Genomic DNA, 23,684 nt, shown 5'->3' on the forward strand with positions numbered 1-23,684 from the left:
ATAAGGGTTCCAATCGCTCCACATTTGTTGTTAGATATGATGAATTCCTAAACTAAGATACACTCTCAGTAGGAATGGAGAGGACTGGATGGATCTGAGATGCATTTAGGAAGTATAATTAGATGGATTTTTTGACTAGGGATATGGGAAAATGAGAAGCCTGGATGAGATACAAGTTTCTGTCTGGGAAATTTGGTGGATGATGGTGTCATTAACTGAGATAAGGAGTATAAAAGCTAGAACAAATTTTGGGGGAAAGAGAGAAAAGTTAAATCCTGGCTGTGCCACTAAACAGCTTTGACAGCTTGGGAAAATTACTTGATGTCCCTAACTCAGGAAATTAAATAAGAGAATATATGTGAAACCCTTTGGTACGACACTTTTCATTGGTAGGAACCGAGTAAGTGTTAGTCTCCTTTCTTTTTAATTACATCTCAACAATGTTAATTTGCCACTAACTAGTACTAATTGGCCAAATATCAATACTCATTAAAGGGTTCTGGAAGAACTCCAGAATCAGTGGTATTTTTACAGATTATAAATTCTTGCTTCAGAATATTAAAAAAAAAAATTCAGGTTCAAATAAATCACTACATTTTACTGCAGTGTAAAAAAGGTGGATAATTTATATGTAGGAAGACCATGCTAAAAAAAAATCAACCAATATTTTCTAAGTATTTAGTATGTGCTGGTTTCTTACTGAAGTAGATAGGTGAAAAACAATTTAGGCCTCCAGAATATAGCTCCAATAAAGATTATTCGCTTAGAAAGACAACTAACAAGAAATACCTGTAGAGTATAAGTACAAAACCAGAGATACTACAGTAATTAGTTCAGAGGTGCATCCAGCATTGTAAGCTGGATTGGTCATGGGAGCTTCATGGAGGAAGTGACATTTAGTTGGAGTTTAGATGGGTTAGATTTGAAAATGAGAGCAAAAGTATCTGTAATACTATATAGTGCAGTTAGGAATTGGGCATGAACATACGTAAGCACCAAGGAGTCCTGGTGGTGCAATGGTTAAAGAGCTTGGCTGCTAATCAAAAGGTCAGCGGTTTGAACCTAACAGCACTCTGTGGGAGAAAAGACCTGATGATCTGTTCCCATAAAGATTACAGCCTAGGAAGCCCTATGGGGCAATTCTACTACTTCATATAGGTTCGCTATAGGTCATTGGAATCGACTTGATGGCACAGAACAACAACAACAATAACATACATAAGCAAAGCATGAGAAAAACATGGAGGCAGAACAGAGTATTTCAAACATGATGGACAATATATTAAATGAGTTTGGCTGGAACGGACGATACATAGTGTAGTGGGAGGAAGAAAGGCAGGTGGAACTACAAAGGTTGTTAAAGTAATTCCTGATTTTTAGAAGGGAAAATTATGCCTTATATGTAACTGTCACTTAGGCATTTTCAAAATGTTACATTTTTTTGATGCCACTTTAAACAGATTATAATGGTAGTAGTTGCAGTAGTAATAATAATGCCACCTAATATGTATTTAGTGTGTACTATATTACAGGCACTGTTCTAAGTGTTCTACATGGATGACTGTCTCATGTAATATTTACAGGCACGTTATAAGGTAGGTACTATTATTATTATTAAGATGATTATGAGTGCCCAATGAAGGGTGGGTTGCATTTATTTTTTTCTTCTAAAACTTCAGAACCCTATGGAGCACAGTTCTACTCTGACACACATAGGGTCACCATAAGTTGGGATCAACTCCATGGCAACTGGTATCCATGTGCAGTGCAATTAATTACTTTTGTGTGGGCTTTTCTAGCTATGGTCTTGTGACTCCCACCCAGGTGGTTGGTTGGGACTGTGCAAATAAGATAATCGTGGCCCACCGAGGGGATTAGTCAGTTTTGCCCTAAAACAGAGCCAATTCCAGAGAGAGAGGACAGCCCACCACCACCAAAAGAGAGACCCACAGCAGAGACCCACAGGAGACAGCGCAGTGGGCTTCCCGGCCCACAAAGTCAAAAAGCTGAATGCCTTTGGGCAGAGACTGAGGACCAGGGAAAAATCTATGCCTGATCCACAAATTTGGGACTTGCCAGCCTCCACAACTGTGTGAGTCATTTCCTTTATATGGCTCATGAGTTCTGTGAGACGTTGCTGTGAATTAGAGAATACAAAGACAGGAGGAAGAGTACTGAGGTCAAAGAAAGTAGTTGATGTTAGAGATGATGAAGTGGTTCAGCAGCTTGGAAAAATTAGACATTTGGGACATCTTTAACCTCTGCCTCATAGCAAGGAGCTTTTTGCTGGTCTTTATAAAAGAAATTATTCATTTACCACGTGTATGTCTTTCTTCCTAATCAGACAGTACAAAATCCTAAATGCACTGATTGTTTCTCATTTATATGTGTACCTTTACCAGAGCCCAGTGCTAAGGCAAAAAATTTTTTTTTCAAAATAGTAATGTCTAGTTTTGACTGGAAGAGATATGATCAAAGACAGGGATCATTACCAAAATAACCTTCTTAGGAAATTTCCCATTAGGCTAAATGTTTAAAATTATTTGAATATTGGTACACTGATACCTCCCATGACTACTCCCATGATTGACGAAATACTCTGGATGTAAAAATCTTTACATCATGATCTTTCTTTTAGAGAGGATATTTGCTTCATTCTAATGAAATACCTTATATATAAAAGGTTACTGGGGGGAAAAACTCTTTAAAAACCAGTTTCGATAATATTAATATCAACACAGGATCCTTACACAAAAAATCAGGAGGTCTCCTAAAACAAGGAAGAAAAAAAGCCTTAAATACTTACCAGAAGTGGTATTATTTGTAAAATATTTTTGATGGATGGATTTTTGCAAACGGTTTCTTGCACATCTGAAATAATTGTACCATAATATAAAATATTTAGTTATGTATATTGAAAGAGAAATAATGACTAAATCAAATATTAAATTCTACTATGCCAAAATACTCTAAATTGATTGAGACTTTTTTTTTCTATTGACCCCAGAAATAGTCTTTATATTAGGTTAGAAACTAGGAGTAATTTGATTAAAAATAAATATACAAATCTTATGTTGACAGAAAGGAATTCCTAGTACTTTGAATTTTATATAACAATCCTCACTCATATGTTAGGTTTTCTTTTCTCTCTTTCTCCTTCCTTCCTTTCCCTTCCTCTTCCTTCTTTTCTTTAATATTCCTTCCTTCCTCTTTTCTTCTTCTTTTTCTTTAAATAGAAAAGGAACTTCCTCCTTAGTCTCTCCAGAAAGAAGAGGAATTGTTGATTTAATTATTGGGGCACAAAAAGTTGAGTAATTCAGTCAACCTTACCCTTTCAATTTTTAGGCTTTTGTCCACAGGATAGCAAGCATCTGGGCAAAAGAATAAAAATGTAGGCACAACCTTTTTCATGAAACATTTATGTAGATGCATCTAACAGAAGACAAAACAAAAACTCCAAATGGCTGACTTGAGTTTTTAATTCTTCATCCACATAATTTTAACCTTAAATTTACAGCCTTAGTTCAGTGTTGTTTTTGTGGTTGTAGTTTGCCTTTTATTAATATATTAAATTTTAATGTTGCAATTAACATACACATAAGTTTATATAAAACATATGTGAATATTTAAAATAACAATAAAGCTAACATCTGTGTAATGACCTGGATGAAGAAATCTGAAAATTATCAGTACATTGGAAGCTTCCTGGAGCTCCTGGCTTCCAAACTGCCTTACTGATTGCACCCCCTTCCCTTACCCACAGAGGTACCTCACTATACTGACTTTTGCTTCTTTGTAATTTTAACACATACATACATATTCCCAAAATAATATTGGTTAGTTTTGCCTGTTTTTGAATTTCACATTCATGAAATTATACTGTCTTTATTCTCCTGTGACTTGCCCTTTTTTGCTGAAAATTATATATTTTAGATTTCTCCATGATGATGTGTGTAGCTACAGTTAGTTCATTTTCCTTTTTGAATAGTATTCCATTATATGAATATACCAAATTTAGATGTTTTTGATTTTTGGTTTTTATAAACAATGATGACTGTATCTGCTTTTACACATCTCCTGATGCACATGTGTAAGATTTTCTCTGGGGTGTGCATCTAGATGTGAAATTGCTGGGTTGTTGTAGCTTATGCTCATGTTCAATTTATTGTTGTTGTTGTTGTTAGGTGCCGTTGAGTCGGTTTCAACTCATAGCGACTCTATGTACAACAGAATGAAACACTGTCTTGCCCTGTGCTGTCCTCACAATCATTATGCTTGATCCCATTGTTGCAGCCACTGTGTCAATCCATCTCATTGAGGGTCTTCCTCTTTTTTGCTGACCCTCCACTTTACCAAGCATGATGTCCTTCTCCAGGGACTGGTCCCTCCTGATAACATATCCAAAATATGTGAGATGAAGTCTCGTCATCCTCCCTTCTAAGGAGCATTCTAGCTGTACTTCTTCCAATATAGATTTGTTTTTTTCTTTTGGCAGGCCATGGTATATTCAATATTCTTCACCAACACCACAACTCAAAGGTGTCAATTCTTCTTCTGTCTTCCTTATTCATCGTATAGCTTCTGCATGCATATGAGGTGATTGAAAACACCATGGCTTGGGTCAGGGGCACCTTAGTCTTCAAGGTGACATCTTTGCTTTTCAACACTTTCAAGAGGTCTTTTGCAGCAGATTTGCCCAATGCAGTGGGTCGTTTGATTTCTTGATTGCTGCTTCCATGGGTGTTGATTGTGGATCCAAGTAAAATGAAATCCTTGGCATCTTCAATCTTTTCTCTGTTTATCATGATGTTACTTATTGGTCCAGGTGTGGGGATTGTTTTTTTATGTTGAAATGTAATCCATACTGAAGGCTGTGGTCTTTGATCTTCATCAGTAGTGCTTCAAGTCCTCTTCACTTTCAGCAAGCAAAGTTGTGTCATCTGCATATCGCAGGTTATTAATGAGTCTTCTTCCAATCCTGATGCCTTGGTTCTTCTTCATATAGTCCAGCTTTCTCAGATTATTTGCTCAGTATACAAATGGAAAAAGTATAGTGAAAGGATACAACCCTGACGCACACCTTTCCTGACTTTAAACCACACAGTATCCCCTTGTTCTGTTCAAACGACTGTCTCTTGCTCTATGTACAGGTTCCTCATAAGCACAATCAAGTGTTCTGGAATCCCCATTCTTTGCAATGTTATCCATAATTTGTCACGATACACACAGTTGAATGCCTTTGCCTAGTGAATAAAACACAGGTAAACATCTTTCTGGTATTCTCTGCTTTCAGCCAGGATCCATCTGACATCAGCAATGATATCCCTGGTTCTTTGTCCTCTTCTGAATCTGGCTTGAATTTCTGGCACTTCCCTGTCGATATACTGCTGCAGCTGCTTTTTGAATGATCTTCAGCAAAATTTTACTTTAGTGTGATATTAATGATATTGTTTGATAATTTCTGCATTTGGTTGGACCACCTTTCTTGCGAATAGGCATAAATGTGGATCTCTTCCAGTGGGTTGGCCAGGTAGCTGTCTTCTAAATTTCTTGACATAGACGAGTGAGTACTTCCAGTGCTGCCTCCATTTGCTGAAACATCTCAACTGGTATTCCGTCAGTTCCTGGAGCCTTGTTTTTTGCCAATGCCTTCACCGCAGCTTGGACTTCTTCCTTCAGTACCATCGGTTCCTAATCATATGTTATCTCCTGAAATGGCTGAACATCGACCAACTCTTTTTGGTATGGTGACTCTGTGTATTCCTTCCATCTTCTTTTTATGCTTCCTGCATCATTTAATATTTTCCCGGTAGAATCCTCCAATATTGCAACCTGAGGTTTGAAGTTTTTCTTCAGTTCTTTCAGCTTGAGACATGCCAAGTGTGTTCTTCCCTTTTGGTTTTCTACTTTCACGTCTTTGCACGTCATTACAATACTTTACTTTGTCTTTTCAAGCTGCCCTTTGAAATCTTCTATTCAGCTCTTTTACTTAATCACTTCTTCCTTTCGCTTTAGCTGCTTGATGTTCAAGAGCAAGTTTCAGAGTCTCTTCTGACATCCATTTTGTTCTTTTCTTTCTTTCCTGTCTTTTTAATGACCTCTTGCTTTCTTCATGTATAATGTCCGTGATGTCATTCCACAACTCGTCTCGTCTTCAGTCATTAGTGTTCAATCGGTCAAATCTATTCTTGAGATGGTCTCTAAATTCAGGTGGGATATGCTCAAGGTCGTACTTTAGCTTTTGTGGACTTGTTCTAATTTTCTACAGTTTCAGCTTGAACTTGCATATTAGCAACTGATGGTCTATTCCGCAGTTGTCCCTGGCCTTGTTCTGACTGATGATATCGAGCTTTTCTATTGTCTCTTTCCACAGATGTAGTTAATTTGATTCCTGTGTATTTCATCTGGTAAGGTCCATGTGTATAGTTGCCATTAATGTTGGTGAAAAAAGGTATTTGCAATGAAGAAGTCGTTGGCCTTGCAAAATTCTATCTTGCAATCTCTGGCATAGTTTCTATTACCAAGGCCATATTTTCCAACTACCAATCCTTCTTCTCTGTCTCCAACTTTTACATTCCAATCACCAGTAATTATCAATGCATCCTGATTGCATGTTTGATCAATTTCAGACTGCAGAAGTTGGTAAAAATCTTCAACTTCTTCATCTTTGGCCTTAGTGGTTGGTGTGAAAATTTGAATAATAGTTTTATTAAAGTGGTCTTCCTTGTAGGTGTATGGATATTATCCTATCACTGACAGCATTGTACTTCAGGACAGATCTTGAAATGTTCTTTTTGACAACAAATGCAATGCCATTCTTCTTCAATTTGTCATTCCTGGCATAGTAGACCATATGATTGTCTGATTCAAAATGGCTAACACCAGTCCATTTCAACTCACTAATGCCTAGGATATCGATGTTTATGCATTCCATTTCATTTTTTATGATTCAAATTGAAATTAAATTATTCTATTTGTTAGGTGCTATCAAAACATTTCTCAAACTGATTACAGGAGCTTACACTCCTACCAGTATTATATCAGAGTTCCTATTGCTACACATCTTTACCAACACTTCACACTGCCAGACTTTTAAATTTATATCAATCTATGGAATATGTACTGCATCTCATTGTTTTAATTTGCATTTCCCTATTATCAATGAAGTTAAGCATCTATCAATGTTTATTGGCCATCTGCATTTCCTTTGTTGTGAAGTACCTGATCAAGTCTTTAACTTTCCAATTTTTCTACTGGGTTGTCTTTTTTCTTGTTAATCTATAGGAGTTCTTTACAGTTTGAACAAGTCCTTTATTATATGTGTTATATTTTCTCTCACATTGTGGATTGTCTTTTCACTCTTTTAATGGTGTTTGATATGAAAGGAAGTTTGCAATTTTAATGTAGTCAAATATATTAATTTTCCCTCTACAGATTATGTTCCTTATACTCTACTTATGAACTCCTTCCTTATACTGATGTTGGAAGATATTTTTTCCTACATTATCTCCTAAAAGCTTTATACATTTTCTTTCATATTTAATCTGTAATGCCCCTAGAACGGATTTTTATGTATGGTATTTAGTAGGAGGCCAATTTTCTTTCTTTTATTTGGGTACTCGTCTATTCCAATATGGAGTTACAAGCAGCTTATCTGAAAATGATCCCAGAAGTTCTTTATAGGTTGTCTGACAATGTGCTAGCTGGGATCCAAGAACAGGATTTAACTCCAAGTAAGAGGAGCTGTGTCTAAACCCAACCTCCTATGGGATCCACAGCTTCTTCCTCCTAGCAAAAAAGGCTAGAAATTCCCACACTGGGATTTAAATTTCAGTATGTGCTTGTTAGATTACTTGATATTGTCCCACAGATTTATGTATTTATTATTTATTTTTTTCCCACTCTTTTTCTTCTCTTTGTGTTTAGGTTTGGATAATTTCTACTGATCTATCTTCAAATTCACTGATTCTTTCCTCAGTTGTAACAAGTCTACAGATAAGCCCACAGAAATATTCTTCATTCCTGTTACAGTGTTTTTAATTGGCAAATTTTCTTCGGACTCTTTCTTATAGTTTCCATCTCTGCTAAAATTCCCCATCTGTTCATGCATGTTGTCTACTTTTCCCATTATAACCTTTGACATAGTCGAACATAGTCATAATTATTTTAAATTACCTGTTTGATAGTTCCAGTATTTCAGTTATTTCTGTGTCTCATTCTGTTGACTGTTTTGTGCCATGACAGTGAGTGTTTTTTTTCCTTGTGTTTTTGTGTGTCTTGTAATATTTGAGTGGATGCTGGACATCATCTTAAAGTAGTAGAGACTGAGGTAAAATAGCTTTTTGTGTCTAGAAATGGACATGCCTCTTCTTCTGCTAGGGCAGTCATAACCAGGGGTGAATTTTGCCACCCAGGGGACATTTGGCAATGTTTGGAGACATTTTTTAATTGTCCCAGCTGCAGGATGCTATGGCATCTATGGGGTAGAGGCCAAGAATGCTACTAAACATCTTAAAAGGCACAGGACAGCCTCCCTACCACAAAGAATTATCTGGTTCAAAATATCAACAGTACTGAAGTTGAGAAACCCTGATAAATATTTTTATTATTGTTCAAGTCAAAATACTTTGTAATTTACATTATTATATATTTTTAAGACGCACGGTTTATTTAGAAGTATGTTTCTTAATGGTTATCTTTTTTTTTTTTTTTTTGTTATTCATTTCTAGCTAAATTTCATTGTGGTCACAGAGGATGTAGCTTGCAAAACTCCAATCCTCTGAAATGTGTTAGGCCTTTTTTATGGTCCCATATATGGTCCATTTTCATAAATGTTCTATGTGTGCTTGAAAAAAATATATCCCTTTGATGAAGTTTGTTAATCATGTTTGATTCTTATATATCTGTATTGATTTTCTTGGTCTATTTGTTCTATCAATTATTGATAATGGTATGCTAAAATCTCCTACAATGATTAAAAAATATTTTACATATTTTGAAGCTGTGTTCTTAAGTTCACATGACATTAAAATGTACTACATCTTTCTCCTGAGTTAAAATTTTGATCACCATGTAGTGATTCTTTTTATGTCTAGTAATGCATTCTGCTTTAAAGTCAATTTTGTCTGATAATAACATATCTAAACTGGCTTTCCTTTGGTTAGAATTTGCTTGGCACATTATTTTCCGTTTTTTTACTTTCAGCTTTTCTATATCCTCATGTTTTAAATACATTGCTTCTAAATAGCATTAGCTGGATTAAAATTTTTTCATCTGACAACCTCTTTTTTATTGTTGTACTTTAAGCAAAAGTTTTACAATTCAAGTTAGTCTCTCACTCAAGAATTTATACATACATTGTTATGTGACCCTAATTGCTCTCCCTATACTGTGACAGCACACTCCTCCTTTCCACCTCTGATTTCCTGTGTCCATTCAACCAGCTTCTAACCCTCTCTGCCTTCTCATCTCACCTCTGGACATTTAGTCTCATGTATTTACTTGAGCTAAGAAGCACACTCTTCATGAGTATCATTTTATATCCCCCAGTCCAGTCCAATCTTTGTCTGAAGAGTTGGCCTCAGGAATTGTTTTAGTTCTGGTTGACAGAGAGTCTGGGGGCCATGCTTTCTGGGATTTCTCCAGTCTCCTTCAGACCATTAAGTCTGGTCTTTTTACTAGAATTTGAGTTCTGCATCCCACCCTTCCCCCGCTCCATCAGGGACTCTATGTTGTGTTCCCTGTCAGGGCAGTCATTGGTGGTAGCCAGGCACCAACCTCTGTCTTTTAACTGTATCATGTAATTCATTTACATTTATTATAAACATACCATTTATTTGTACACACCATCTTATAGTATAGTATTTCTATTTGTTCTCTCTCTTCCATGCTTATTTTTCTCTCTCTGTCTTATTTTAGATAGATTTGGTAGTTTTGCATGCCATTTTTCCTTTCTACCAGTTTGGAAGTTCTATACTTTATTTATATTCATTTAGTTGTGACCATAGTAATGACTACAGGCATACTTCAATTATCAACATCTAAAGTTAATCTGTATCTTTACCCAATTCCATAACAATGCAAGAATCCTAGTACACTTTAGCTCCATTTATATCCTGCCTCCTTATATACTATTGTTGATAGGTATTTTAAGTCTAACTTTTTTCCTCTTTAAAACTCACACTACTTCCTTACTTTTATTTTTTATACAATGTTTGTTCATATTTACCCTCTCAAAATGTCCATCTGAGATTAATTTCAGTTTGCTGAAGTGCATTCTTTAGAATTTCCTTCAGTAAGAGTTGGCTGTTCACAAAGTCTCTTAGTTTTAGTTTGAACATATCTTTAATTTACTCTTATTCATGAGACATATTTTCACTTTGAAAAGGTTTTAAATGTGACAGTTACTTTTTCTCAAGTAAATATACTTGAACATTTACATGTTTAATGTGTTATGCCTTTTTTTTGCTAATAAGAATTCACTGTGATGTATCTTGGTGTGGATTTCTTTTTATTTACCCTGTTTTAACTGTGTTGAATCTGTGGGTTGGTACTGTTTGTCAGACTGGAAAAAATTTCAGTCATTATCACTTTAGATATTGTCTCTTCCCTATTTCAGAACTTCTTTTTCACTGTACTTTAGATGAAGGTTTACAGAACTAGCTTCTCATTAAACAGTTAGTACACATTGTTTTATGACATTGGTTAACAACCCCATGACATGTCAACAGTGGTCCATCAGCCATTTTAGACCTTTTAACTCACTCTTCCACGGTGTTTAAACTCTATCTCATATTTTCCATCTCTTTGTCTCTCTGTACTTTATTCTAGACAAGTTTCTCTGATCAATATTCTAGTTTACTAATTTTCTCTTTAGATGTCTCTAATCTGCTATATAAACCATCTGCTGAATTTTAAATTACCATGATTATGTTTTCCATTTTTAGGAGTTCTGTTCAGTTCTTTTTTCAAATATACTTGGTCATTCTTTATAATTCCTTATTCCCTAGCATATTTTAAAACTTATTTCCGATTACTTTAAACATATAAATATAGTTATTTTAGATTGTGTGACTGGTAATTTTATTATCTAAAATGCTTGTGGGTCTCTTTATACTGTCTTATGGTTTCTTTTCATTTTTTCAAGGTGCCTTTTTTCTTTATGAGTTTAATTATTATTTATTTTTACTGTGGGATGTTCATTTCCCTTGGATTTTATTTATTGTAATTCTTTGAGACCAGGAATATAGGTAGGTTTCCCCAGAGAAATATAAATTTACTTTTGCCAGGTATTTCGGGGTATTACTGGTTCAGGATCATTCTAAATTCTTGGCTTGAGGTTTTGAAGAACACTCAGATAGTATGAATAAACCAAATCAAACCCATTGCCACTGAGCTGATTCTGACTCATAGAAACCCTATAAGGACAGAGTAGAACTGCCCCATAGGGCTTCCAAGGCTGTAATCTTTAAGGAATCAGACTACCAAATACTTCTCCCATAAAGGGGCTGATGTGTTCGAACTGCCGATCTTTTGGTTGGCAGATAAGTACTTCACCACTGCATCACCAGAGATAGATTAGACTGTAGTTCCAAATTCTCATGGGTGATTTTTCCCCCTCATCTGCTCAGTACTGAAGTTCAAGATAGGCAAACTCTTTAATTCTTGTGTGTGTATGTGTGTGTGTGTAGCTCTCTAGGGGAGGGCAGTTTTATGGCAGAAGGATCTTCTATGAGACTACTCACCCTGGTTTTGTTCCCTGTTCCCCTTTTTCTGTGAGGTCATGAAAAACAAAGCTCAATTTCACTCTGTGGGTTAAATGTCCTCAGGATAAAAACTACATGGAATGCTGTCCTTAACTTTCTGGGGTCCTAGCTATATTCAGTTCTTAGTTTAATAATTCCTTGTATTCTTAACAGCTCATTGCTATATTTAATATTAAAAAAAACCCTTTATTCAGAGTATTTAGTTGTTTTTGATGCATAGTCAATCTAGATACCTAGTCTGTTACATTGCTGAAATGGAAGTCTATTTGTATTTTACTAAAAGACAGTTAAGCCTGCCAAAGAAATTGTCTTTAAATAAATGAGATGAGTATGGTATATTTGAAATAGTATGGTATATTCAAATATATTCTGAATCATTATTTACTTGATTTAAGTAGATGATAATCTGGATAAATTTTCTAATTTTAGATTATAAATGAAAACTGTCGAATATAAAACATCCCTTTAAAAAGGTGTTCTTCCATACTTACAATGTAATCTTTCATTGAGATGATTAAGGGACTGTAGGATCTTCTGTTCTTCAACTGATAATGTACAGATGTTGAAACTCTGAGTCTTATTTAAAGCCAGATTTGGTTTCTGTAGCTGCTTGCTATTCATGACAGTTAGAATTTCATCCTCAGGTACTGAAGCTTTCAGTAGGTTTTCAGCCATCAAAAACTCACAAGTACTATCTGAAACTGTAGAAACTTTACATTAATTATTCTTTGATCTTTTTCTTTCTGGGATCAGCCCTTATACATACTTAACTGCTTTATGCATGTATGTATTCATTTCACAAAGAGAAACCTACATTGTTATTTTTCATTTATTTATCAGGATCCTCTATATCTAGCTCTTTCTCATCCTTAATTAAAAAAAGAAAAGATATTCAAAATGATGGCACTGAGGTAATAAAACTTCTGAGTGTTACTCGAACTAAAGGAAAAATACATTATGTTTAGATTATTTTTGCATTGTATTTTTGTTATTCATTCATGGTACAAAGAGAAGATGAAGTAGATTGTCCTTATAATAACAATTAAAATGAGTTATAAATAAAAGGATAAGAAATAAGGAACTTAAGGGAAGATTAGAAAATTAGATGATCAACTGAACAGAACCTACCCTAGAAACAGACCCAAGTAGATATAAAAATTTAACGTATGATCAAAGAAGCATCAAAGAGTTGGGAGAAGGGCAAGATGACTCAATAAATTAGTTAATTGTTTATAAAAGAATCAATTTGGAGGTTCACTTTGCATTATCCATTTAAGCAAATTTCAAAGAAATTAAATAATTAAGTTTCTATTAAGGCAACCTAGAGGAAAAAGGAATAAACGTTTATTAAATTTCTGGATTGGGAAGGGTCTTTTAAGCTTAAAAGTAATGGAGAAACCACAAACGAAAGAAGAAAAACATATTTATTTAAGGCCAGTCTTCCCTTATAAATTTAAATTTATGAAGGGCAAGACTTTTATATGTTTTATTCATTGCTGCATAGCCAGTATCTAGTTCTAGGCAGAAAATTAGCTCCCAATAATAATTTATTGAATGAACAAATAAAAATTAAGACTTTTATATGTAAAAATACAACATATGTAGAATAAAATGCAAATAACAAAGTAGTAAAAATATTTGAAACTAAAGTAAGGATTAGAATTCTTGATATTTAAAGAAATCACAAAAATTAATAAGAAAACACTGAAACTCCAAGATCTAAACAGAAGAATATGAAAAATATACTAAAAATAAATATATGAAAAATAAATGTTTTTAATAAAAGAAAAATAAAACATAACTAATAAAACACCATTTCTTTGCCTATCATAAAGCAAATATTAGAAGTGATTTTACCTCAAGTTGGTATACACCACAAGAAAAATTTCGAATGACAGTATTTTTTAGGAAAGTACTTTAGCAATATGTATGAAAAACCTTAATAATGCTTAATACACAGAATTTCATTCAACAAATACTTAAAAAACAAAAACAAAAAAAAACCGAAACCCACTGCCACTGAGATGATTTCGGTTCATAGCGACCCTACAGGACAGAGTAGAACTGCCCCATAGATTTTCCAAGGCTGTAAATCTTTACAAAAGCAGACTGTACATCTTTCTCCCAAGGAGCAGCTGGTGGATTTGAACTGCCAACTTTTCCATTAGCAGCTGAGAACTTAACCACTGCGCCGCCAGGGCTCTCCTAACAAATATTTATTGGGTGCCAGTTATACGGCAGTACTGTCATTTTAATTCTCGGAACCTATTCTAAGGAAATAATTGAAAAGTCAGAAAAAGCTTTATGTAGAAAGATGTTAAATTTATTACCATTTAGAATAAAGGAAGACTGGCAACAACCTCAATGTGCAGGGGTGAGGAGAGTGCAGGTCCCCGAAGGTGGTTTAACAGTCACATAATATATAAGTACTTGAGAAAGTACATATAAGAAGAAAAAGGAAACCACCAGGAACAAAGCTCAGAGGGAAAGTTTAAACTAAAACATACCTTCTTCAATATTAGAAGTACCCCTTGTAGTTTGTTTTGGCTCACGTGAACTTATCTGGACATTCTGCTCAAAATTATACAAAAATAGAATATTTAATCAGAACATATTTAAAATTCATGATATATGCATTGCCTTTAAAAAATTATATATATATATACTTGGCTATTATTATTCACGTAACTTGTATATTTTCTTTTTCTTTTGAGCATAAATTAAGAATCACTAGAATAAGGTGTTTCTATGGTACCTGAATATTTTAATATTTTTATAAAAATTTTCAGGTTGTGGTGTTGTCTTGGATATTTGGAAGTGGGAAAGTAAGCTGAGTGGCAATCAAAAGTGCTAATTAAAGGAAAGGCCAAAATTTAACTTAAGGTTTATAATCTACTTGGTTTATAATTATAAGGGTCAATCACAACTACTAGCCATTATGGCTAATGACAAGGATAGGTAAATATCATAGATGACAGGGACTTAAAACAGAAATATAGTTGCCTCAATGCTGCATAAAAAAACAAAAACAAAAAAATCTAAACTTGTTGAGTTGATTCCGACTCATAGCAACCCTATAGGACACAGTAGAACTGCCCCATGGGGTTTCCAAGGAGTGGCTGGTGGATTTGAGCTGCTAACATTTTGGTTAGCAGCCGGGCCCTTAACCACTGCACCACCAGGGCTCCCAGTGCTGCACACAACAGGGAAAAGGGAAATCTCAGAGTGCTGGCAATAAGTGCAACCAATCAGCACTCTCTGGGGGATACTGACGTTCCTTTCCTGGACACAATCTACTTTCCTTCTTTACTCTCATTCTGCCCCACTTAAAGAAATGACTGTTTTCTCAGAGAAAATTGCCTGACTATGCCTATACTTAGCCTTTGTTCAGTCTGATTTGATGAGTAACTGATGCAGGTCTTTGCAACTGCCCTCCTTCCATAGCTCTCATAGCCTTGTGTGATCTCCATTAAAGGTCTGAGACAACTTGGACTGAAACCCTGGCACAAAGTGGCAATTACGCTTTTTGTACCTTTCATTTATCTCTATTAGATTCTCTCCACATAGAAGTGGTGGGCTAGGAAAAATCCAGCGTCATAAAATACTTTTCTAGTAGAATATGACAGGAGCCACTGCTGTAGTAACCATACTTAGGCTCTGGAATAAAAAACAACCAAAAAACCAAAACACAACATAAAACAAAACAGTAGGGATGAAAAATCTAAGATACAAAACTTGATTTGATTCAGGAGCACTGACCTATTCTAAGGTTAACAAGACTTTGGAAGATGTGTAAGTGAAGATGGGTATGTGAAAGTGGAAGTGAGGTTTCTGGAAAAGAAGGACAATAATGGACTCTAAAGACAGTAAGACAGAATGCAAAGGAGCAAGAAATAGACTAGAAATAGACCTGGAAAAATAAAGATGGATTACAAAGGGAACTAATAACAGGCATTTAAATTTTAGTTTGTTCATTTTCTTTGTTATAATAATTACACAATACTTTTTAAAAATGTGTTCACTTTATAGTTTTGAGATATTTAATGGGAACAACACAGAAATTAAAAAGGAAGGACTTATTAGGCATTATTGTATTGGTAATCAAGAATTTATGCTGGTAATTAAGTATTATGTCTGTTACTAAGTAATAAGAATATATTGGTAATATGACTATTTTTATTTGCATAAATATATAACTAAATGAATTTTGTTTTGCCGATCATGATCATTAGATCTAGTGATGAGACAACTAATCAACATTAGGTTGATTGTTCTCCATATTAATAACCTTATCCATACAAAAATCAATAGTTCCTATATATATAAATAATATAACCCTATAACCTGGAATATCAAATTCTACAGAAGGCACCCTATTCCTGTGCTATTTTAAAAAATCAAAATAAGTGATATTTAAAGTGGAAATTCCAAGTGAAATGCTATTCACTCATCCATCTAGATTTTCTAATACTCTAAATTCAATCCTTGGATCAAGTTAGACCTCTCCAAAGTAAGTATAGTACAATTAGCTTGTGGGATAGAGGTTCCAGGACTTCTTAACCAATGGCTTTGACTACATTTATAGTTATGCTGTGAATACAGTTACACCAAGAATTACCTCCACTGATTTTCTTATTAATGTTATTATGCTTCTGGCTTTTACTGGACATCTCTATTTTGCATAGGCAGGTGAAACTCCTTATTCATCTGCTGTTGTACTGTTATTAGAGACACTGTCCATTATGTATTTCAAAATCCACTATGTAAGGCCTAGATGGGAAATTTCTTTTAAAATAATGTACCTAAAACAATATCATCATTATCAATATTCCCTGAAAATGATATAATTCATTCTATTTTTCTTTATGCCATGTCTTCCAGGAAACAAATCCAAATAGGATATTCAACCACATGGGACAATATTAGTCTATGATTAGCATACTTGCTCCCTCTATCCATGGTTTGAATCTACTTTTCTTGTTCTTTTTAAAATATATATATTTAAATAACCTTATTGAATTTTGTTGTGAATGACCTCCAAGTTTTTCAGAAAGAGGTGATTATAAATAATAACAATAAAACATAACTGTGATTCCTTAAAGTTGGTTTAAAATTTTCATTAGTATCTGATCATATACGCTAGGCAGAATACAGTAAACAAGCATAGTACAATAAGCTTGTAGCATAGAGATTTCAGAACTGTTTCACAAATGGCTTTGACTGCATTTACATTTATGTTGTGGTATATAGTTACAGCAAGAGCACAGTCCTTCCCTTAAGAATATTCTCCTTTCCAAACAATTTTCTACTACTGAATAGAGACTTTTACTAATACTGTACTTACATGCATTTGCTCACTGTACTTCTGTCCTAGATATCCAGGATTTTGTCTTTTCTGCTCTAAAAGACCTCTCCGCTTATTTTCAACAATTCGTTTTCTTCTCGTAATGGTAGAATCTTAAACAAATGCCAGCACAATGTCAAAAATCACACAAGTTGAGTAGATCATATATATTCACTGTAAAGTTCTAAGTTATCTTCAAACATCACAGAAAATTCTCTAAGTTTCATTCATTCAGTCAGCAAATATTGAGCTACTCCTACATGCACTGTGCTTGGCACATTACAATGGTGTGTGAAATAAAGTCCTCACTTCTGAGGGGTTTATAGTTTAGAGCAATAACCTTCAAAGTGTGGTGCTGGAGCATGAGGCGGCTATGCAAGATAACCTACTGGTGTGCAGGAAGAAGTGCCCTGGTGGTGCAATGGTTAGGAGATCAGATGCTAACCAACAGGTTGGCAGTTCGAATCCACCAGCTGCTCCTTGGAAACCCTATGGGCAGTTTTACTCTGTCCTATAGGATTGCTATGAGTTGGAACTGACTTGACAACAACGGGTTTGGTTTTGGGTTGATGCAGGAAGAACATGTTAGAATTCTAATTTACACTTATTATACAAAAATTAGAAATTATACTTTATTCATGTAACACATGGTTGTCAGTATGCGTGGTAGATGGCCATATATTGAATGCAATGAACAAAGTTATCTTGAGAGGAGGGGTAGAGGTTCCACAGTGTGAGAGGTTGGCAGTGGAATCATTATTCATTAGTCCTCTTTAGCTTCCTGCAATGTATTAAGATTTATCTGTGCCCAGGTAAGTGGATTTATGGGTATCTTGCAGTATCTGAATGAGTCTTCCCAGAATGGGAAAGTGGCTGGAAAAGACTTTTGTAGGCCTTCAATTGCATGTTTTATTATTTAAGGTGAGTGGTGGGTACAAGGATGCTTTTTATAATATTTTTCTATGCTTTTTGTATGACTGTTTAATAAAAAATATATTCTTGTAAAATTATAGAGCAAAGATAATACTAATAATCCAAACACAGGTGAACAAGAAAATGGCATAGCTAACACATCTCTTATTTTCATTGAAAACTCTCTGCCAACCAGTGTAAAACTACCATAAGGAAGCTTGGATGAGGTAGAAAGATAGATGGTAACTATAGGAGAAGGCAGGTTCAAGAAAAGAATTTGTTGGAGTTGTATTGCTGCTGCTGCTATTGTGTTGTTTATGTTAGCAACTAGACGCAATCGTAGAGAAATACAGGTTGTAAAAAATAGTAGAAAGAGGACAATTGACAGAGTTGCCTGAGGATATGGGAGAGGATGGGTTCTAGATACAAATAGAGGAATTAGTCAGGAACAGAAGGAAGAATATTTCATTCTCTGAGTCTTAATGGAGAAGTTTGAGAATAGATATGTTTCCGTACAAAAATATTTGTATGGGGAAAAGAATAGGAAGGAAGAAAGAAAATTGATTTTAATCTGTTATTGTCTCTGCTGAGCCCAAAACTCACTGAAAACTATCATCATCTTATTATATTGAGTGGAGAAGTTGTTTATAAAGACTTGAGATTGACAAATCTTTGCATAACTTCTGGAATTCTGTTTGAAAGTCTTCCCCAACTTCGACTTTCTGGCTTTAAAAAATATTTTTAATAGATTTTATTTTTTATAGTGGTTTTATGTTTATAGAAAAATTTTGCAGAAAGTATAGTTTCTATATACCCATTCCCTCTGGCCAACTGTTTCTCTTATTATTAACATCTGGCATTCCTTGGTACATTTGTTACTATTGATGAAACAACATTGATATGCTACTATTAACTAAAGTTCATAGTTGACATTAGGGCTCACAATTATATTGTACAATCCTATGGGTTTTGACAAATGCATAATGTTATGTATCTACAATTATAGTATCATACAAAATAGTTTCATCAGTTCCCCCTCAGCCTCTGATCAACTGTCTCTATAGTTCTGCCTCTGCCAAAATGTTATATATTTGGAGTCATACAGTATGTAGCTCTTTCAGAGTGGCTTCTTTCTTTCACTTAGCAACATGCATTTAAGTTCCTTCCATGTCTCTTCGTGACTTGACAGCTCATTTCTTTTTATCACCGAACAATAATCCATTGATTATAAACCACGGTTTGTTCATCCATTCACCTATTCAAGGACATCTTGGTTGCTTCCAATTTTCGGTAATTATGAATAAAGCTGCTATAAACATTCATATGTAGGTTTCTATGTGGACATAAACTTTCATCTTATTTGAGTAAATACCTAGGAGGGCAATCGCTGGATTGTGTGGTAAGCCAACGTTTCACTTTATAAGAAACTGCCAGACTGTCTTCCAAAGCGGCTGTACCATTCTACAGGCATACCTCGTTTTACTGTGCTTCACAGGTACTGCATTTTTTACATATTGAAGGTTTGTGGCAACTCTGCATCGAGCAAGTCTATAGGCACCATTTTTCCAACAGCATGTGCTCACTTCACGTCTCTTTGTCACATTTTGGTAATTCTCGCAATATTTCAAACTTTTTCATTATTATTATATCTGTTATGGTGACATGTGATCAGTGATCTTTGATGTTACTATTGTAATTGTTTTGGGGCGCCATGAACCACATCCATGTAAGACAAAGAACTTAATCGATAAATATTGTGTGTGTTCAATTGCTCCACCAACCGCCATTCCCCATCTCTCTCCCTCTCCTTGGGCCTCCCTATTCCCTGAGACATGACAATATTGAAATTAGGCCAATTAATAGCCCTACAATGGCCTCTAAGTGTTCAAATAAAAGGAAGAGTTGCACGTCTCTCACTTTAAATCAAAAGCTAGAAACGATTAAGCTTAGTGAGGAAGACGTGGAAAGCTGAGACAGGCCAAAAGCTAGGCCTCTTGCGGCAGACAGCCAAGTTGTGAATGCAAAGGAAAAGTTTTTGAAGGAAATTAAAAGTGCCACTCCAGTGAACACACGAATGATAAGAAAGTGAAACAGCTTTACTTCTCATATGGAGGAAGTTTTAATGGTCTGGATAGAAGATCAAACCAACCGGAACATTTCCTTAAACCAAAGCCTAATCCAGAGGAAGGCCCTAACTCTCTTCAATTCTATGAAGGCTGACAGAGGTGAGGAAGCTGCGGAAGAAAGTCTAAAGCTAAGGAGGGTTGGTTCATGAGGTTTAAGGAAAGAAGCTATCTCCTTAAGTGCAAGGTGAAGCAGAAAGTGATAATGTAGAAGCTGCAGCAAGTTATCCAGAAGATCTAGCTAAGATAATTGATGAATGTGGCTACACTAAACAATAGATTTTCAATGTAGATGAAACAGCCTTATACTAGAAGAAGATGCCACCTAGGAATTTCATAGCTAGGGAGAAGTCAATGCCTGGCTTCAAAGCTTCAAAGGACACGCTGACTCTCTTGTTAGGGGCTAATGCAGCGGTGGCTTTAAGTTGAAGCCAATGCTCATTTACCATTCCAAAGATCCTAGGGCCCTTAAGAATTATACTATATCTACTCTGCCTGTGCTCTATAAATGGAACAACAAAGCCTGGATGACAGCACATCTGTTTACAACATGGTTTACTGAATATTTTAAGCCCATTGTTGAGACCTACTGCTCAGAAAAAAAGATTTCTTTCAAAATATTACTGCTCACTGACAATGCACCTGGTCACCCAAGAGCTCTGATGGAGATATACAAGGAGATGAATGTTGTTTTCATGCCTGCTAACACACATCCATTCTGCAGCCCATGGATCAAGGAGTAATTTTGACTTTCAAATCTTATTATTTAAGAAATACATTTAGTAAGGCTATAGCTGCCATAGATAGTGAATCCTCTGATGGATCTGGGCAAAGTAAATTGAAAACCTGGAAAGGATTCACCATTCTAGATGCCATTAAGAACATTCGTGATTCATAGGAGGAGATCAAAACATCAACAGGAGTTTGGAAGAAGTTGATTCCAACCCTCATGAATGACTTTGAGAGGTTCAAGACTTCAGTCGAGGAAGTAACTGTAGATGTGGTGGGAATAGCAAGAGAACTAGAATTAGAAGTAGAGCCTGAAGATGTGACTAAATTGCTGCAACCTTATGATAAAACTTAAACAAATGACGAGCTGCTTTTTATGGATAGACAAAGAAAGTAGCTTCTTGAGATGGAAACTACTCCTGGTGAAGATGCTGTGAACATTGTTGAAATGACAACAAAGGATTTAGAACACTACATAAACTTATAGTTGATAAAGCAGTGGCAGGGTTTGAGAGAACTGACTCCAGTTTTGAAAGAAGTACTATTGTGGGTAAAATGCTATCAAATGGCATCGCATGCTACAGAGAAATCATTTGTAAAAGGAAATAATCAATGTGGCAAACTTCACTGTTGTCTTATTTTAAGAAATTGCCAGAGCCACCCCAACCTTCAGCAACCACCATCCTAATCAGTCAGCAGCCATTAACATTGAGGCAAGACCCTCCACCAGCAAAAAGATTATGACTCGTTGAAGGCTCAGATGTTAGCATTTTTTATCAATAAAGTATTTTTTAATTAAAGTATATACATTTTTTTTTTAGACAATGCTATTGCACACTTAGCAGACTACAGGATAGCGTAAACATAACTTTTATACACACTGGGAAACCAAAAAATTTGTGTGACTCGCTTTATTGCGATATTTGCTTTACTGTGGTGGTCTGGAACCAAACTGGCAACGTCTCTCAGGTATGCTTATACATTCCCAATAGCAATGAATGAGATTTCCTGTTGTTCCACATTCTTGTCAGCATTTGGTGTTGTCAGTGTTTTTAATATTAGCCATTCTAACAGATGGTGGTACATAGGGCACCTAACAACAACAATAGATGTATGGAGTCTCTGGATGGTGCAAACAATTAACACATTCAGCTGCTAACCAAAAGGCTGGGGTTTGAGTCCACCCAGAGGTGTGTAAGAAGAAAGGCCTGGTGATTAACTTCTGGAAAATGAGCCACTGAAAATCTTATGGAGGACAGCTCTACTCTGACATACATGGGGTAACTATGAGCTGGAAATCAATCGACTCAAGGGCAACTGGCTAATAGATGTGTAGTGGTATCTCGTTGTTTGGCTGGCTTTTTTTTTTTTTTTTTGAGTTATACCTTCCCTTGTGTGTACTAGGCACAAAAGACCAATATTTCTTAAGCATCTGGCTGCTAACCAAAAGGTCGGCAGTTCAAAGCCACCAGCTGCTCCTTGGAACCCTATGAGGCAGTTCTACTCTGTCCTACAGGGTCGCTATGAGTCTGAATTCACTCAATGGCAACAGATTTTGTGGTTTTTATTCCCTATCTGTAGTTTAGGTATGGGGTAAAGGACCTAGCTTTACTCAAAGTAAGGTGGCATTTGTCCTTCGTTTATATGAAATAACCCTTGGAGTAACTGAGGTGTCTTGGTCTGGGATTTCAGGCCATATCAGATAATATGTGTTGATGAGTAGGGACTGGCCAGACCAGAAAAGACTCATCTGGGAGGCCAATGTCATCTAACCCCAGGAGGCATGACTGAGCCTATCACGTAGGACTGGCTGATAAACACTTGGAACCCTAAGGCTCAGAGAGCTTCCTGGTCTGTGAAGGGAGGGTGAGGTGCCCTTTCTGAGACACAGCAGCTGCACACCAGGAAACTTCCTTGCCTGTGCATCTGTTCCTTATGATGATTCTGATTTATATTCTTTTACTATAATAAAGTATAATATCTCCAGCGAGTTCTGTGAGTTGTTCTAGCAAATGAAGAAACTCAAGGATGGCGTCCTTTTAGTTTGTGAGTGCTGACCTAACTCCAGGTAGCCAGGGACTAAGAGAGAGTGCCATGTGGGCAGCTGGTGTCAGAAATGATGGAGAAGTGGGAAAGCGGGGATACACTTGATCTCTGCTTTATGGAAATCAGCTTTATGCTGATTATCATCCATGAAAGTTATCATTTTAGTACGCCTGCTCTTGAAAATTTTGTTGCTAATGCTACAGCAGTAATTTTTATCAGACTTGGGGATGATGTGGTCAGATCTTGGAATACCTTGGCTTTGGATCTACAAAGACTCTTTAGACATACCTGCATTTTTTTTTTTTATATAAGTGAACACTTCAAAGACAATGTGAGTGAACTACTCTAAATATTTTAAATCCCAAAGATTCATCTTGTATGCCAATAGCATCACTAGTCACTCACTTATTTACCAACATTAATTTTTTTCCTCTACTCTCCTATTTGCCAGGTCATTTTTATTCTCACATTCTATGTATCTAGGGTTACCAGTTCTGGAGGGTGTTCTTGCTCTCTATTAGCATTTTCAGAACCCTCTAGCAACACTCTCTAGCAAAAACTCTATTTTCATGAGTCCCAAACCATTCAACTATACCATCTCCTGACCTCTCACTTCTTGCCATTCACTGATGACTCTGGCACATGGTAAACAGTCTTACTTTCCATGCAGAGCCTTTGCCATCATACTGGAAAACCCAACATTCATGTAGATGGCCAATCCAACACCCTGCACTCTAAATCCTTTCTCATCTTGAATGACTTTCT

At 35.7% G+C, this 23,684-nt stretch overlaps 1 protein-coding gene across 1 annotated transcript in view; it reads right to left on the reverse strand.

Annotated features, from left to right (window-relative positions):
* Positions 1–479: 479 nt before the first annotated feature.
* CEP126 (centrosomal protein 126) overlaps positions 480–23,684 on the reverse strand; it is an 81,019-nt gene continuing 57,814 nt past the window's right edge. Inside the window, exons 7-11 of the mRNA XM_004385878.3 lie at positions 17,101–17,222; positions 14,273–14,339; positions 12,257–12,466; positions 2,807–2,871; positions 480–548 (exon numbers count right to left, since the gene is read on the reverse strand). Coding sequence (XP_004385935.1) covers positions 480–548; positions 2,807–2,871; positions 12,257–12,466; positions 14,273–14,339; positions 17,101–17,222 — 533 coding nt within the window. The remainder of the gene's footprint in view (positions 549–2,806; positions 2,872–12,256; positions 12,467–14,272; positions 14,340–17,100; positions 17,223–23,684) is intronic.

The sequence above is a fragment of the Trichechus manatus genome, unplaced genomic scaffold (assembly GCF_000243295.1).
Source record: "Trichechus manatus latirostris isolate Lorelei unplaced genomic scaffold, TriManLat1.0 scaffold00148, whole genome shotgun sequence".
Lineage (NCBI taxonomy): Eukaryota > Metazoa > Chordata > Mammalia > Sirenia > Trichechidae > Trichechus > Trichechus manatus.